This window comes from Muntiacus reevesi, chromosome 22 (genome assembly GCF_963930625.1).
Source record: "Muntiacus reevesi chromosome 22, mMunRee1.1, whole genome shotgun sequence".
In the NCBI taxonomy this organism is placed as follows: Eukaryota; Metazoa; Chordata; class Mammalia; order Artiodactyla; family Cervidae; genus Muntiacus; species Muntiacus reevesi.
Genome location: NC_089270.1, coordinates 25550190 through 25563498, shown reverse-complemented (window position 1 = coordinate 25563498; position 13309 = coordinate 25550190). Strand labels below are relative to the sequence as shown.

The 13309-nt window shown below is 36.0% G+C and overlaps 1 protein-coding gene across 1 annotated transcript; it reads right to left on the bottom strand.

Moving 5' to 3' along the window:
• Positions 1-2360: 2360 nt before the first annotated feature.
• RCHY1 (ring finger and CHY zinc finger domain containing 1) lies at positions 2361-13285 on the bottom strand. Its single transcript, XM_065914694.1, has 9 exons — positions 13070-13285; positions 11411-11530; positions 11080-11195; positions 9433-9511; positions 7476-7520; positions 7308-7366; positions 7192-7218; positions 6121-6241; positions 2361-3023 (listed from the first exon to the last, which is right to left on the bottom strand). Exons 1-9 carry the CDS (start codon positions 13157-13159, stop codon positions 2895-2897), a joined length of 786 nt encoding a protein of 261 aa, XP_065770766.1. The 5' UTR covers positions 13160-13285; the 3' UTR covers positions 2361-2894.
• Between the last annotated feature and the right edge of the window lie 24 nt (positions 13286-13309).

The window sequence follows — 13309 nt, the reverse complement described above, 5'->3', positions numbered from 1 at the left end:
ATCAGACTAAGCATTTAACATTCATTCCTACAAGCTTTCTAAAGTCTCTATGAACAAGAATAAAGTTATTCATTAGAAAACGTTAACAGTAGTAATCTCTGGTTTTTTTTTTAACCTTGTTTTCCTCTTTCCTACAATATAGCTATTTTTGAATCAGGACAAGCCAAAACATATTTTTAAGATTTTTCATTTTAAGTATTACATACTGAACACTAAGGGACTTCTGCTTGTCAATGAGAACTGTTGAAGGATTTTAAGCACTGAATTGACATGCCATGGACAAACCCTTGAAGAAACCCTTAGTACCCTGACTTCAAAGGCATTTGAAAATTGCTTCATGCAAATGACTGGATGTCATAAACAAGCTTTCACATACCAATTCTGCATTATTTCGCACAAATCTGGATTCTGAACTGAAGATATAACTACTCAGATTTAGAGTTAAAGCAAGACATCTAAAAATGAACAATCTATCAACTCAGGAGTTCCTCCATGACTTAGCTATCAAGAATAGTTCAGCAAAATGGAAATTTGAACTAAAGGCAGCACGATATGGTAGGTTTGAGGTCATAGACTTGGAGCTGATTCCCAGCTCTAACACTGAGTATCTTTCACTAATTCAAGCATTTCATTTCATCTCTGAACTTCAGCTTTCTCATCCACAGAATGAAGGCAACACGTACCCTATAGAACTATCATGACGGTTAATGCTAATGCCTAAGCCTTGTAAACAGTAGATGTTCAAATCAGAACTTTGTTACTATTGCATACTCACTGCTACTCAAACAGCCAATGATTCTATAATTAAAAGCAATAGCATAGGGATGTCCCTGGTGGTCCAGGGGTTAAGACTCCATCTACCAATGCAGGGGGCACAGGTCTGACCCCTGGTCAGGGAACTAAGGTCTCATATGCTCCAACGTGTGGCCAAAAAATTTTTTAAAATCCGATTGATTTCACTAAGTTTAACAGATTAGATTAACAGAAACAAAAAGTAACACAGCTGGAAAACTAGTCTTTCCTTATCTGTACACTGACTTGTAATACCTAACAAGATAGTCCATTCCTAGGTTTGCTATACAGGTCTAAGCGGACACATTCTCTGTTGACAAGATACTCTTGCAATTTCGAGTCATCTTTCTCTTCCTGGTACAGAGGAGAACCTTACAAATGAAAACTTCCTTTATAAATGTAACTTTCCTTTAAAAACCTTAACTTCTATCTCGTTTTCAGAGCTTCTGAACAGTTCTTTCTCAAAAATAATCAGATCAAAATAATCTTTATGCCAAAAATACATCCTCTGTGATAGTGTATTCTGCTCTCCTTCACTGTATAATAAATCACCTAATACTTAGTGCCTTAAAAAGGAAAAATTAAAAAAAGATATCCCATTTCCTTCCCCAAATCAAGAGCAGCACTCATGCTCTGCCCAGGCCGAGGAAATGGACCAAGGGAGAGAACACAAGAAGAGCAGACAATATAGAATAAAGATCTGGGTCCAAAACAGGAAATCAATGCTGCTGCCTTAGCCAGGTAAAGAGATTTCAACAAAAGAAATAAATGTACGAGAAATGTTAGGATTTTTAAAAGACCATTTTCCTTATACACAGGAGATTCAACTAGATCAAAGTTGGAAACGTAATTGGTGTTTAATAAAATACCTGTCAATCAATCGATATATACACATTTTACTTCCTATCTAAAGCTTTTTATGAACAAAACTGGGACACTGGTGTAAAAAAGTTCATTTCAGTTGCTCAGTCGTGTCTGACTCTGCAACTTTTTCCCCACGAACAGTATGAAAAGGCAAAATAAGTTCAGGATCAAATAATTTCGTGTACATGTTTCTGAATTAAGAGGTATATTCAATTCCATCACCAGTCCCTGAAAGAGTTACATTCTGTGCCACTTTGACTCATCCATACCTACTTTCAAGCACTGAGAAGAAAGAATCCATCCCATTCACAACAAAGATAACCACTGCATACATAAGAAAAACAAGGAAAAAGCTAGTCAAGTATAAGGAACATTAGAATCCGAGGGCAGGAGCTTTCATCTCTATTGTTCACTGCTGTCTCTATATTGTCTAGAACCATACTCAGCACATAATCGCTGCTTACTAAATACTTGCTGACTGAATGAATAAATTATTCTTTGAAAAAATAATTTTGGGCAACTAAAACAATTTTTTTAAATGTTGATTGTCTTAAGGCTTAGAAGAGTTCTGTTATTTTACATTTTTCCCTATTACTCTTATGGAAGAATACCTCAAAACAAAGAAAAGTGGATTTCTTTTACATCATTAAACTACAATGCTCTGAACCAAAAATAAACAGCATTGAAAAAAACTTTCTATAAAATACTGTTTCAATACATTTTTATTAGCAGTTATTACATCAAAATTCACATTTACAGGATCCAAAGGACTGTCTTAAAAATTCTAAAGTATATGTAATTAGATTTTAACAGTAAGATAGAACATATCCTCATTACAGCAGAGCCCTTAAACAGTCAAGGATAATACTGAGAATTAAGTACAGTTCTATCAAGAACTAGAAATGAATTCTATATGCATAGTGTCACTTAAAACAAAGTTCCAAGGAAGTATAAGTAGTCTATGGATGTGAATTTCAGTGGCAAAAATCATTGACTTCCAAACAACTGACACCAAAGAAATTTCCAATCAAAACACAAGAATGGTGCCTTTCATTCAATGTAGAGCTATGATAATTCTATAAAGAGACCCTGAATCCTTAAGTCTTATAATACGCTTTTATGCTGTGACACTAATACAAAACACGTCAACTCTAATGCATAGATTGTGACGCATTATGACAAAAAGATATCCTTTTTCTATCAGAAAATCCTGATTTTTCCACTGCAATATAGGCTGTTCATTGCTGATCTACTGAAATTCTACATCCTCCAGCCTGAGCGGTATTGTAGGATTCACAAATATTACACTTCATGCCTACTATATGGAACTGAACTGTAGATCTTCCATTGCAATCATTGCAGAGAATCTGAAAAGAGATGAATTCAAATTAAGTAAATTAAACCTTATCGATAGAAAGTGGAACTGTCTGTTCAAAATAATTCCTCAAAAATCATATCGAAGAGGTATCTTCCTGGCAGTCCAGTGGTTAAGATTTCGCCTTCTGATGCAGGGGGTGCAGGTTTGATCCCTGGTCAAGGTACTAAGATCCCACATGCCTCACAGCCAAATAAAACCAAAACATAAAACTGAAGCAATGCCCACCAACAGTGTAAGAGGGTTCCCTTTTCTCCACACCCTCTCCAGCATTTATTGTTTGTAGACTTTTGGATAGCAGCCATCCTGATTGGCGTGTAAACTAGTACAGCCACTATGGAAAACAGTGTGGAGATTTCTTAAAAAATTGGAAATAGAACTGCCATATGATCCAGCAATACCACTTCTGGGCATACACACTGAGGAAACCAGATCTGAAAGAGACACGTGCACCCCAATGTTCATCGCAGCACTGTTTATAATAGCCAGGACATGGAAGCAACCTAGATGCCCATCGGCAGATGAATGGATAAGGAAGCTGTGGTACATATACACCATGGAATATTACTCAGCCGTTAAAAAGAATTCATTTGAATCAGTTCTAATGAGATGGATGAAACTGGAGCCCATTATACAGAGTGAAGTAAGCCAGAAAGATAAAGAACATTACAGCATACTAACACATATATATGGAATTTAGAAAGATGGTAACGATAACCCTATATGCAAAACAGAAAAAGAGACACAGAAGTACAGAACAGACTTTTGAACTCTGTGGGAGAAGGTGAGGGTGGGATGTTTTGAAAGAACAGCATGTATATTATCTATGGTGAAACAGATCACCAGCCCAGGTGGGATGCATGAGACAAGTGCTCGGGCCTGGTGGGCTGGGATGACCCAGAGGAGTCGGGTGGAGAGGGAGGTGGGAGGGGGGATCGGGATGGGGAATACGTGTAACTCTATGGCTGATTCATATCAATGTATGACAAAACCCACTGAAATGTTGTGAAGTAATTAGCCTCCAACTAATAAAAAAAATTAAAAAAAAAAGAAAAATGAATGTAAAATATCTCAATTTTTCTATTGGCTGCATATTGAAATGATAATGTTTGAATATGTTGGGTTAAATAAAATATATTATTAAAATTAAAAACAAACAAAACAAAAAAAAAAACTGAAGCAATGTTGTAACCAACTCAATAAAGACCTTAAAACTGGTCCACATCAAAAAATCATTTAAAAAAATTATACTGAAGATGTGAAAACATACATATGTAAGTCTAAACATTTCCATAAATAGAATATCTTTTATTTGTTCACTGGAAATTCTAAGAGGCTATTAAAGTAGCTCTAAATTTAGAAAATGAAAATATGGATGTGCACTAAGAAGTCTTATTTTAAAAGTTCCCAAATAGCATAAATAGTACAAAAATTAACATAGGAATAATCAGATCAACACCTATAATTCAAAATAACACACAATTTCATTATTTTTCACTGACACTTAGAAAATTATCTCAGTCAATAATTTTTTACATATTTATAATATTTTTGCTTATTAATATATTAAGTTCCTGGTCCTAGATGCCTCAAGAATGAATTAAAGTCCAAACGAGCACTTTCTAAAGTTGAACAAAGAAAAGCTTTTGGTTCATCCCTAAAATGACAGTAAGATACCACTTAGGAATTAGTCTTTTATACTGAGATCTTGAAAAATAAAGAAGGATGTTAACCTGAAAATAAATCAATACATTACTATGTGAGAAAAGCATTAACTTTAGAAAAGTCACACCATAATAATAGAAAACATCTAAATTTTCTCTAAATTATAATTTGGAAAGTAACTTTTTCTTTAAAGATTTTTCTTTGGACCATTTTTAAAGCCTCTATTCAATCTGTTACAATACTGTTTATGTTTTGGCTTTCTGGCTGTGAGGCATGTGGGATCTTAGTTCCTCAACCAGGGACTGAACCTGCACCCCCTGCATTGGAAGGCAAAGTCTTAACCACTGGACCACCAGGAAGTCCTCCTGAGAATTAGTTAAGAATATGATCTAAATGTAGAAGGTACTCACTGCCTAGAGTTAAGAGGATTAAAGAATGACTGCTAATGGTTACAGAGTTTCCTTTTGGGGTGGAGAAAACATTTTAAAATTGATGGTGGTTTTATCTCGAAGAACACACTATAAACCACTGAACTGTCCATTTTAAACGGACGAGTTGTATGGTATGTGAATTATATCTCAATAAGGCTGTTACTTTAAAAAGTGATCTAAACAGAATACAGCACGCTATAGCCTCTAGTAAAACGTGACACAATTATCAGTATTACAAAAATGATCTTTCATCGACCTAACAATTACCCACATGAATTATGAACTGCTCATGTAAATTACACAGAAAATAATTTTTATTTGGCTTTGTTAAGGGGTGTTTATCTTTTTGGGTACAAATATCTGAACTGAAGGTTTTTGAAAATTTTCAGGTCCAAAAATTATTAAAGCACCAGAAAGCTATCTACTTTCCAATTCTAATCTGTAAATAAATATGCTATGCAGCACATCTCAACTAATAGAGATAAGATGATCATTCTCCACAAGACTAAAGGCACAGAAATACTTCTTACATTTTAGACTGCAGGCTAAGACCAAGTTAAAAAGTCTTAGAATAAAAGGCATAATAAACATTAAAAACCAAAAAGCAATCTTCAAAAAAAAAAATAAGTAAACATGTTTGCCTTAAATAAAATTTAAAATAATTAAAACATAATCAAAATAGTCAACCAATAATCCACCTCTACTCAGTTATTATCAATTGACTCTGTTAAGTAATAAGTAAATAATTTAGATTGAAGCTTTTGCCTGCCATCTAGTGTTGGCAAGTATTGCACAAAGATATTCTCAGATTTTCTTTTTTCCTCTGAGTTCAGAATAACTAAAATTTAAAGATTATCTGGCTCCTCCCATTAATCATTGCAGTGACATCAATGCTGAAATAGTACTTTTCAGACAGATTTGAGCAAAAGGGCAAAAATAAATATGACTATCAACAAGGAACCTGAAGTTTTTTTAGGCATTGATTCTACTCACATCCACAGTCATGTTCTGATATTCTGAGGGCATAGGAGTCTGTGCTACCTCATCATCCAGTTGTCTCCAGTACCTACTCATATCAAAAGCAGAGTGCATACACAATGGACATCTGTAGCCTCTAGGAGAGATATAAAGAGTTATTTTCCAAGTATTAAATGGAGAGTGTATCAACCCAGGTATACAAGAACACACATGCTAACTGGTACATAAATCATCTAAGACAAGCATTATTCTATACTTCAAGACCATTTCACAAACCTTTTCAATTAAATCCTGTATCATAGGGTATTTTTTAAACCTACTTCTTTTTCCTCAGTTCTATAAAATGGAGAGGAATTTCTGAGCATTCTTTGTAGAATATACATGATATATTTTAAAAACCAATTAAACTGCTTTTTAGCTAAACGCCTCGATTTCTTAATATATTCAAGCAAAGAAGAGATTGTAGTCTTTAAAAATTATTCAGATCATGCTATTTTCTTTCTAAAAATTCTGAAAATGTTCCCTTTTATCTGGCTCTTAAACTAAAATTTCTGCTCATCAGTTTGCAGGATCAAAATACATTTACACAATTTCTTCTTTTCTAACTATCTGCATCTCACTTTAGCATCCTTTCCCCACAACAAAATTAGCATTAGATAAATCTTGGTATGAGTTTTGGACTTTTTTTGCAGCTCATCATAGTGGGTCAATACAACAGCTAATAATTTTGTGCAACATGTCTCAGCATTTTTTTTTACAACGCTATGACTGTCTCAGGCAGAGACCAAGCTCCCCAATTAGTAGCCACAGAATGAGAGGTATCTGTCTCAAATTGCAGATATGGCACAACAGAAACATGAGGACAAAGGCAGAGTCCAGTGTTTCTCTCCCAACGTGCTTTGCCCAATTTAACACTACTCATCTACCCTACCCATCTCAGAGGAAATAGCCACCGTATCCAAATACGGTATAAGGAACTGCAAGGTCTGCCCATTCCCTTCCCCACTTGCTGCAAAAAAAAAAAAAAAAAGCAACAAAAACAGACATCTTACATAACAACTTTTTATAATCCCATCAAACACTCACTCTTTCACCATTTCTTCATAACACGTTCTGAAAGAAAACATAACATTATTTTAATAAAGCAAAAAGTATCTCCACCATTTCCCAACACTTTTGAGGGAAAAAAACAGTCACTTTACCTATGTAAAAGATGTCCACATGGCAAGACGTGAGCAACGATACGAGATGTGTGAATGTCCTGTAAGAGCAAATAAAGCTGGTGGTTAATTACATGAACACAATATAAATACCCAGTATTTCAAATTCAAAAGGGGATATTTCCAAAGCAAAAAATATTTTAAGCTCACCTCCAAACATATTGGACAATCCTGCCGGGAAACATTTTCAATACACTGTTTAAAAACAAAATTAAAATTACCAAAAGCTTAACTAGATGGAAATTATATAACCATAGCATTAATAACAAAAACTAACAAAGGAAACAATACCAACTTACTAAATGTAATAATGAACATTAATATGTTTCCTATATGTCAGACAAGAACTGAACAGTAAACTCTCACAACTATTTCAGGTTTTGCACATTACCTGAAACAATGAAACTGCCTAATACATCTTAATTATTCAAATTATCTTCATTTTACAGATAAAAAAATAGTAATAGTTCATATTAAAGAGACTTTACTACATGCCATATTTCAAATTCATTGCCTGTACTATCTCAATAAATTCCCACAACATTGAAACACATAAATTATTTACCCCATTTTACAGATGAGGTATTTGAGGCCTCTGCATGCATTCTAGTGTGCTCAGTCATGTCCAAGGCTTTGCGACCCCATGGCCTGTGGCCCGCCAGGCTCCTCTGTCCATAAAATTTTCCAGGCAAGAATACTGGAGTAGGCTGCCATTTCCTTCTCCAGGGGATCTTCCTGACCCAGGGATTGGACCCACATCTCCAGCACTGGCAGGTGGGTTCTTTACCACTGCACAACCTGGGAAGTCCTTTTGAGATCTAGAGAAGCTAAATAACTTCCCAAATTACATGCTATCAAGAAATGGAAATATATGTGTGCTCCAACAGGCTGCCCACTGAGCCTGAGTTCTTAACGTGACAAGAAAAGGTCTGATTAGATGTGAAGAGGTAAGATAAAGCATCAAGCCATAAATGATACCCAGGTTTTTTAGCTAACACCTGAATAGATGATACCACCACTTACTAACAGACAATAAAAAATAACCGAGAAACAACAAAAATACCACAAAAGAAACTAAGTAGTTTTCTAAAGACAACACAGCATATCTAAAGGCAACACAGCATAGTTAATCAGCCTAAACGCCAAGTCTGCAAAACCAAACCCAAAATTTTATCATCTCCTACAATCTATTAATAAAGTACTTAAAGCCAGGACTAAACTCCTTAGGCGTCATCTTCATTCAGCCCCCATTCTCTCTCCCTTGTACTTGTCACTATATTCCCTATTTTCACTATTCACCTCAGTTTCTCTTACTACCTGTATTTTAGGCTAGCTATTATCTAGTAGGGCTTCCCTCGTGGCTGTTGGTAAAGAATCTGCCTCCAATGAAGGAGACCCTGGTTTGATTCCTGGGTCGGGAAGATCCCCTAGAGAAGGAATTGCAACCCACTCCAGTACTCTTGCCTGGAGAATTCCACAGACAGAGCTGGGTAGGCTAACAGTCCATGGGAACGCAAAGAGTTGGACACAACTGTGTGACTAACTTTCACTTTTTCATTATCTAGTATCTTTTTACAAACACCCTCATCAGATTCTCCATTCTCTCAATTCTTGGATAGAATCAGTACTGTAAGTGATAGTTTATTAGATTTTCTCCTAAATAATGAAAAATAATTTTTAAAGGACCTAGGATCATGCATGATATAAAATTTCTACATCCAAGTTAATATTGGAAAGGGATACTGAATTATCTAGGAATGCTCTATTAACAAAAGGTTACACTGCTCTGTATTTCTCCTGTACCATACATTTTAAAAGCTACCCTCAAAACCAGTTCCAATGATAAGAATCCACAGGCTAATTTAGAGGCTGTCTACATTATACTAATAACTGATGTTAAGTATTCTTACACACTATAGAGAAGGGAACTGTAGATCAGATATTCTAAGGTCTGTACTTTAGAACATTTACTTAATACTGCTTAAAAATAAAAAGCAACATGACTATACTCAGTAATATCTGAAAGTTAGCATGCTTTTAAACAAATTAGGATTTTAGCTGTTTTCAAAAATAATACTTTTTAAATCATACAAACTGAAGTACATACCTTGTGCTTCCCTTGGAGATTCACTGCAAGGCATAAGTTACATTTCAAACAGTGGAAAAAATCTTCTTTCGGACCAATCCTAAAAAAATAACATGAAAAACAAAAGATTACATATGCTTTTATTACATATTTACTCATTATATATAAGTTCAGATTCACTGTAAACAAAGTTCAAACCACACTGAAGAATATGAGGTGAATCCCTACCTCCCCAGGATCACTCCCCAAAGGCAAGCACTACAAACAGAATGGTATCTATCCTTCTGAGTGTTTTTCTTCTTCTATAAAACTGCATACACACACACACACATATATACAGATACATACGCTTTGAGTTTTATTTTTTACACAAATGGATTCTTTCTATATATCCAAACTGTTCAAAGTAACAACCACATCCCAAAATAAAGCTCAAGATTTGCAGGAATATGAAAAGTTCCCAACAAGGTAAAAATCACCATGTCTGGTATCCAACAAGGACCAGTCACTCAAAAGGCAGAAAAACCAACTGAAAAAATAACTGAACAATCAAAATCAATCCAAACTGACACTGAGGTTAGAATTAGCAGAGAAGGACATGAAACCAATTATTATTACATTTCACATGCTCAAAGAGTTAACACAGATGTAAAAAAATTAAAAAAAAGATCCAAGTCAAATTTCTAGACATAGAAACAGGAAAAGGGGGTTTGCTTATGATTGTCACATCTTTTGGTATATTTGTTATGCTTCCTTAAAAACAACTACCTCAAAGGGCCTCCCTGGTGGTCCAGTGGTTAAGACTCCAGGCTTCCAACATAAGGGACCTGAGTTCAATCCCTGGTCAGGGAGCTAAGATCTCATATGGCACAGTCAAAAAACAAAACACTACATAAAAACAGAAAGTGATTTAAAATTCTCCAATAGAAACAAAGAGAAAGGACTGACATAGGACACTTGGAGCTCCAACACTGGTAACATTCTCATTCTTAAAAACAGTGGTTTGTTGTATTAGAATACTTTAAAACATACATTTGCTACATATATGCTTCTGGACACATCGTAACACTTTAAGATTTTTAGAAAGAAAAAAATTCCTATATACCAACATGCCAACAGTAGCTTGTCAGTGGATGGCTGGACTTAAAAGACTATTTTATTTTCATTCTTTCTACTTTCCTGTATTATCCAATTCTTAAGCCTATAATGATTTTATCAAAACTTTTGCTAATTTTTTCAACTAATTTTCAAAAAGGAAAAATCTACCCTAATTTTCTACCTTAGCTTCCCACAAGCCACTTCATATAAAAGCATAATTTCTAGCCCAAATTTAAAATTTAAATAGCCACACAATTGTTGATCGGCTAGTTAAAATGATGAAGGCATGAAGAAACTTTTTAGGGCAATAGAAAGTTTTTTTTAACCTTGATTTGTGATGATGGTAACATAATAGATATATTTGTCAAAAGTTACTGAACATTTAAAATTAATGCATCCCACAAGATGTAATTCTGAAAGTCCTCTGTCCATGGAATTCTTCAGGCAAGAATAGTCGTGTGGGTAGTAGCCATTCCCTAATGTAATTATATTCCAATAAGGTGATTTTTAAAACTATTATTGCTAAGATATATTAGAAATAATTTTAAAAGAACATTTTACATACAGTACCTACAAATTCCACAGTTTTCACAATGATACTGTTTCTTGTCTTTGTCAAACAGATGGCATACACTGCAATAATATTCTCCAAATAATGTGCTACATTCCTCACATGTCTGTTGTGCCTAAAAAACAAAAAGTAACTAAAAATATACAACTTACCAAAACATCTTGAATTACTAATTTAAATGTCCAGATTTTTTCTTAATGTACATGCGGTTTTATCTTTACATGTTTTCATACAGAGCTAAAGTTTTATTTGCAAAATTCTTGATTAAATTTTTAAAACCACCTTAGTACACATTTTTTTAAAAAATTGAAATAAGTAATAAAATCTTACACGCTGAATTTTTTCACAGTTTATGCACTGCACTTCCTTTACTTTAAAGCGATCTAGCTGATGATCTTCATTGTTGTCATGACACAATCGGCAAGTATAAAGCTTGTCACAGCAAGGTGCCTAATCCCCAGGTGAGGGAAAAAAAAAGGTACAAGAAGCAAGACAAGGCAAGTTTGAAATAATGCAAAAAGAAATTTCTTTCCTTCTCCTCCTCCTGGAACAAGGTCAAAGACTACAACCAATGGATCATTTGGTATGCTGATAACTATACATAACATTTCACTGTTTTCCCATCAACATCTAGGTCTCTACCAAGTTGAACACAACCTTTTTGCAGTTCAAAACAGAAGAATTATGAAAGATGGCCACCACTAAACTGAAAAGTTAATCCCACAATACCCTAAACTCATTCTCAGCATTAAGTGGCAGGCAGGCAATTTCTACTTAAGACATTCCAGATAAATTCATTTACCAACTTTAACGCTGAAGAATTAAATACTATAATGATTATATTTTAGTCCACCTAAGCTTACCACACATCAACTCTTGTGTCTTAAAGTTTGGAGGACACAATAAACGTAAAAAACAGTCCTTGTTTTCAAGACTGGCAAAGACTGCAAGTTGTTCAAGACAAGAAAGTCGACTCTCTCCTTCCTGGACACACGACTGCCCAGCTACACTACTGTTTCCTTGCTGTTACTTGTGGCCAAATGACTTAAATTCTTAGCAACAGAATATGCACAGAATAAAATCAGTGCCTCTCCTGGGCCTACTAGGCATGCCTCTTCCCCCAAGCTCCCTTCTCCCTTTCCACCAGATGAAACGTGGACATGGCTGCAACCCAGCTGATGACTATATGCCCTAAAACATGATTAACAACACAATACAGAACATTTGTAAAAGGAGTGGTCATGTGAAACTGCCTCGTTACCAAACCAGATCATTCATTCACCTTGAATTGTGAGGTGAGGAGAAATAAACTTTTTATTCTTTAACTCACATTACTACTGGGTCTTTTTGTTACAGCAACTTAGCTTTACCCTAACTAGTACATCAAAATGCCTCTAGGCCAGTAAGCTAACCTTATATTATACTTTCCAGTACACTGTGATCTTTAAGATCCAGTCATTTCTGAAGACTTCCTATGCCATGACTTACCATAACACAGTTCATTCCTTCCGCTTACGTTTTTTGCCTGGTAGGCTTAGGCATACTCACGCTAAAATGAAGCTGGCAAGCTGTAAAACTTATTTAATTACTACAGGAGATGAAAGCGTATTCCGAGTCTCCACTCGCTTACCCGCCTTCCATTATTTCATCACACACCTGAAAGTGATCCTGGGAAAAGCCAGCACAGGCCCGGGGCTGCCTCTGTCTACTTCCAGCACCAAAAGACTAAATAAATGAACCCCCGGATAAGGTAACCGATGTGCAAGGCCAGGTTTTTGCCAAGCAAAACTTTGCTTGCAAACTACAACACAAAGGTAGGGCCAGTGGTCGCCTTGACAAAACACGCTCTTTACGGCAAGAAGCCAGTCAGAGGTGAAGTTATCCTGACAACAGCTTAGCCCGACAACAAACTTAAGCCCAAACTACACCTCCCGGCCCACTCCACCCCCAACCCGGCGGAAGCTCTTAAGAGCCCAGTGAAATCGTCACCTTCAGGAGACATCCCCTGTCATAGTGCTCGCAGCCCCGCCGCGTTTGGACTTGCCCGCGGTCGCCATCTTCCCGCGCCGCGGACGCCATCGCCTCCACCTCCCCTCCAACTCCACAACCCCTTCCCCCAGGCCAAAAGCTACGCCCAGAGAAGCAGCGCCGCTCTAGCCCACCCTGTCCCAGGTGCTGCGGCCCCCGGAGCCAAGATGGCGGCAGGGCACGTGACCCGGGGCAGCCGGA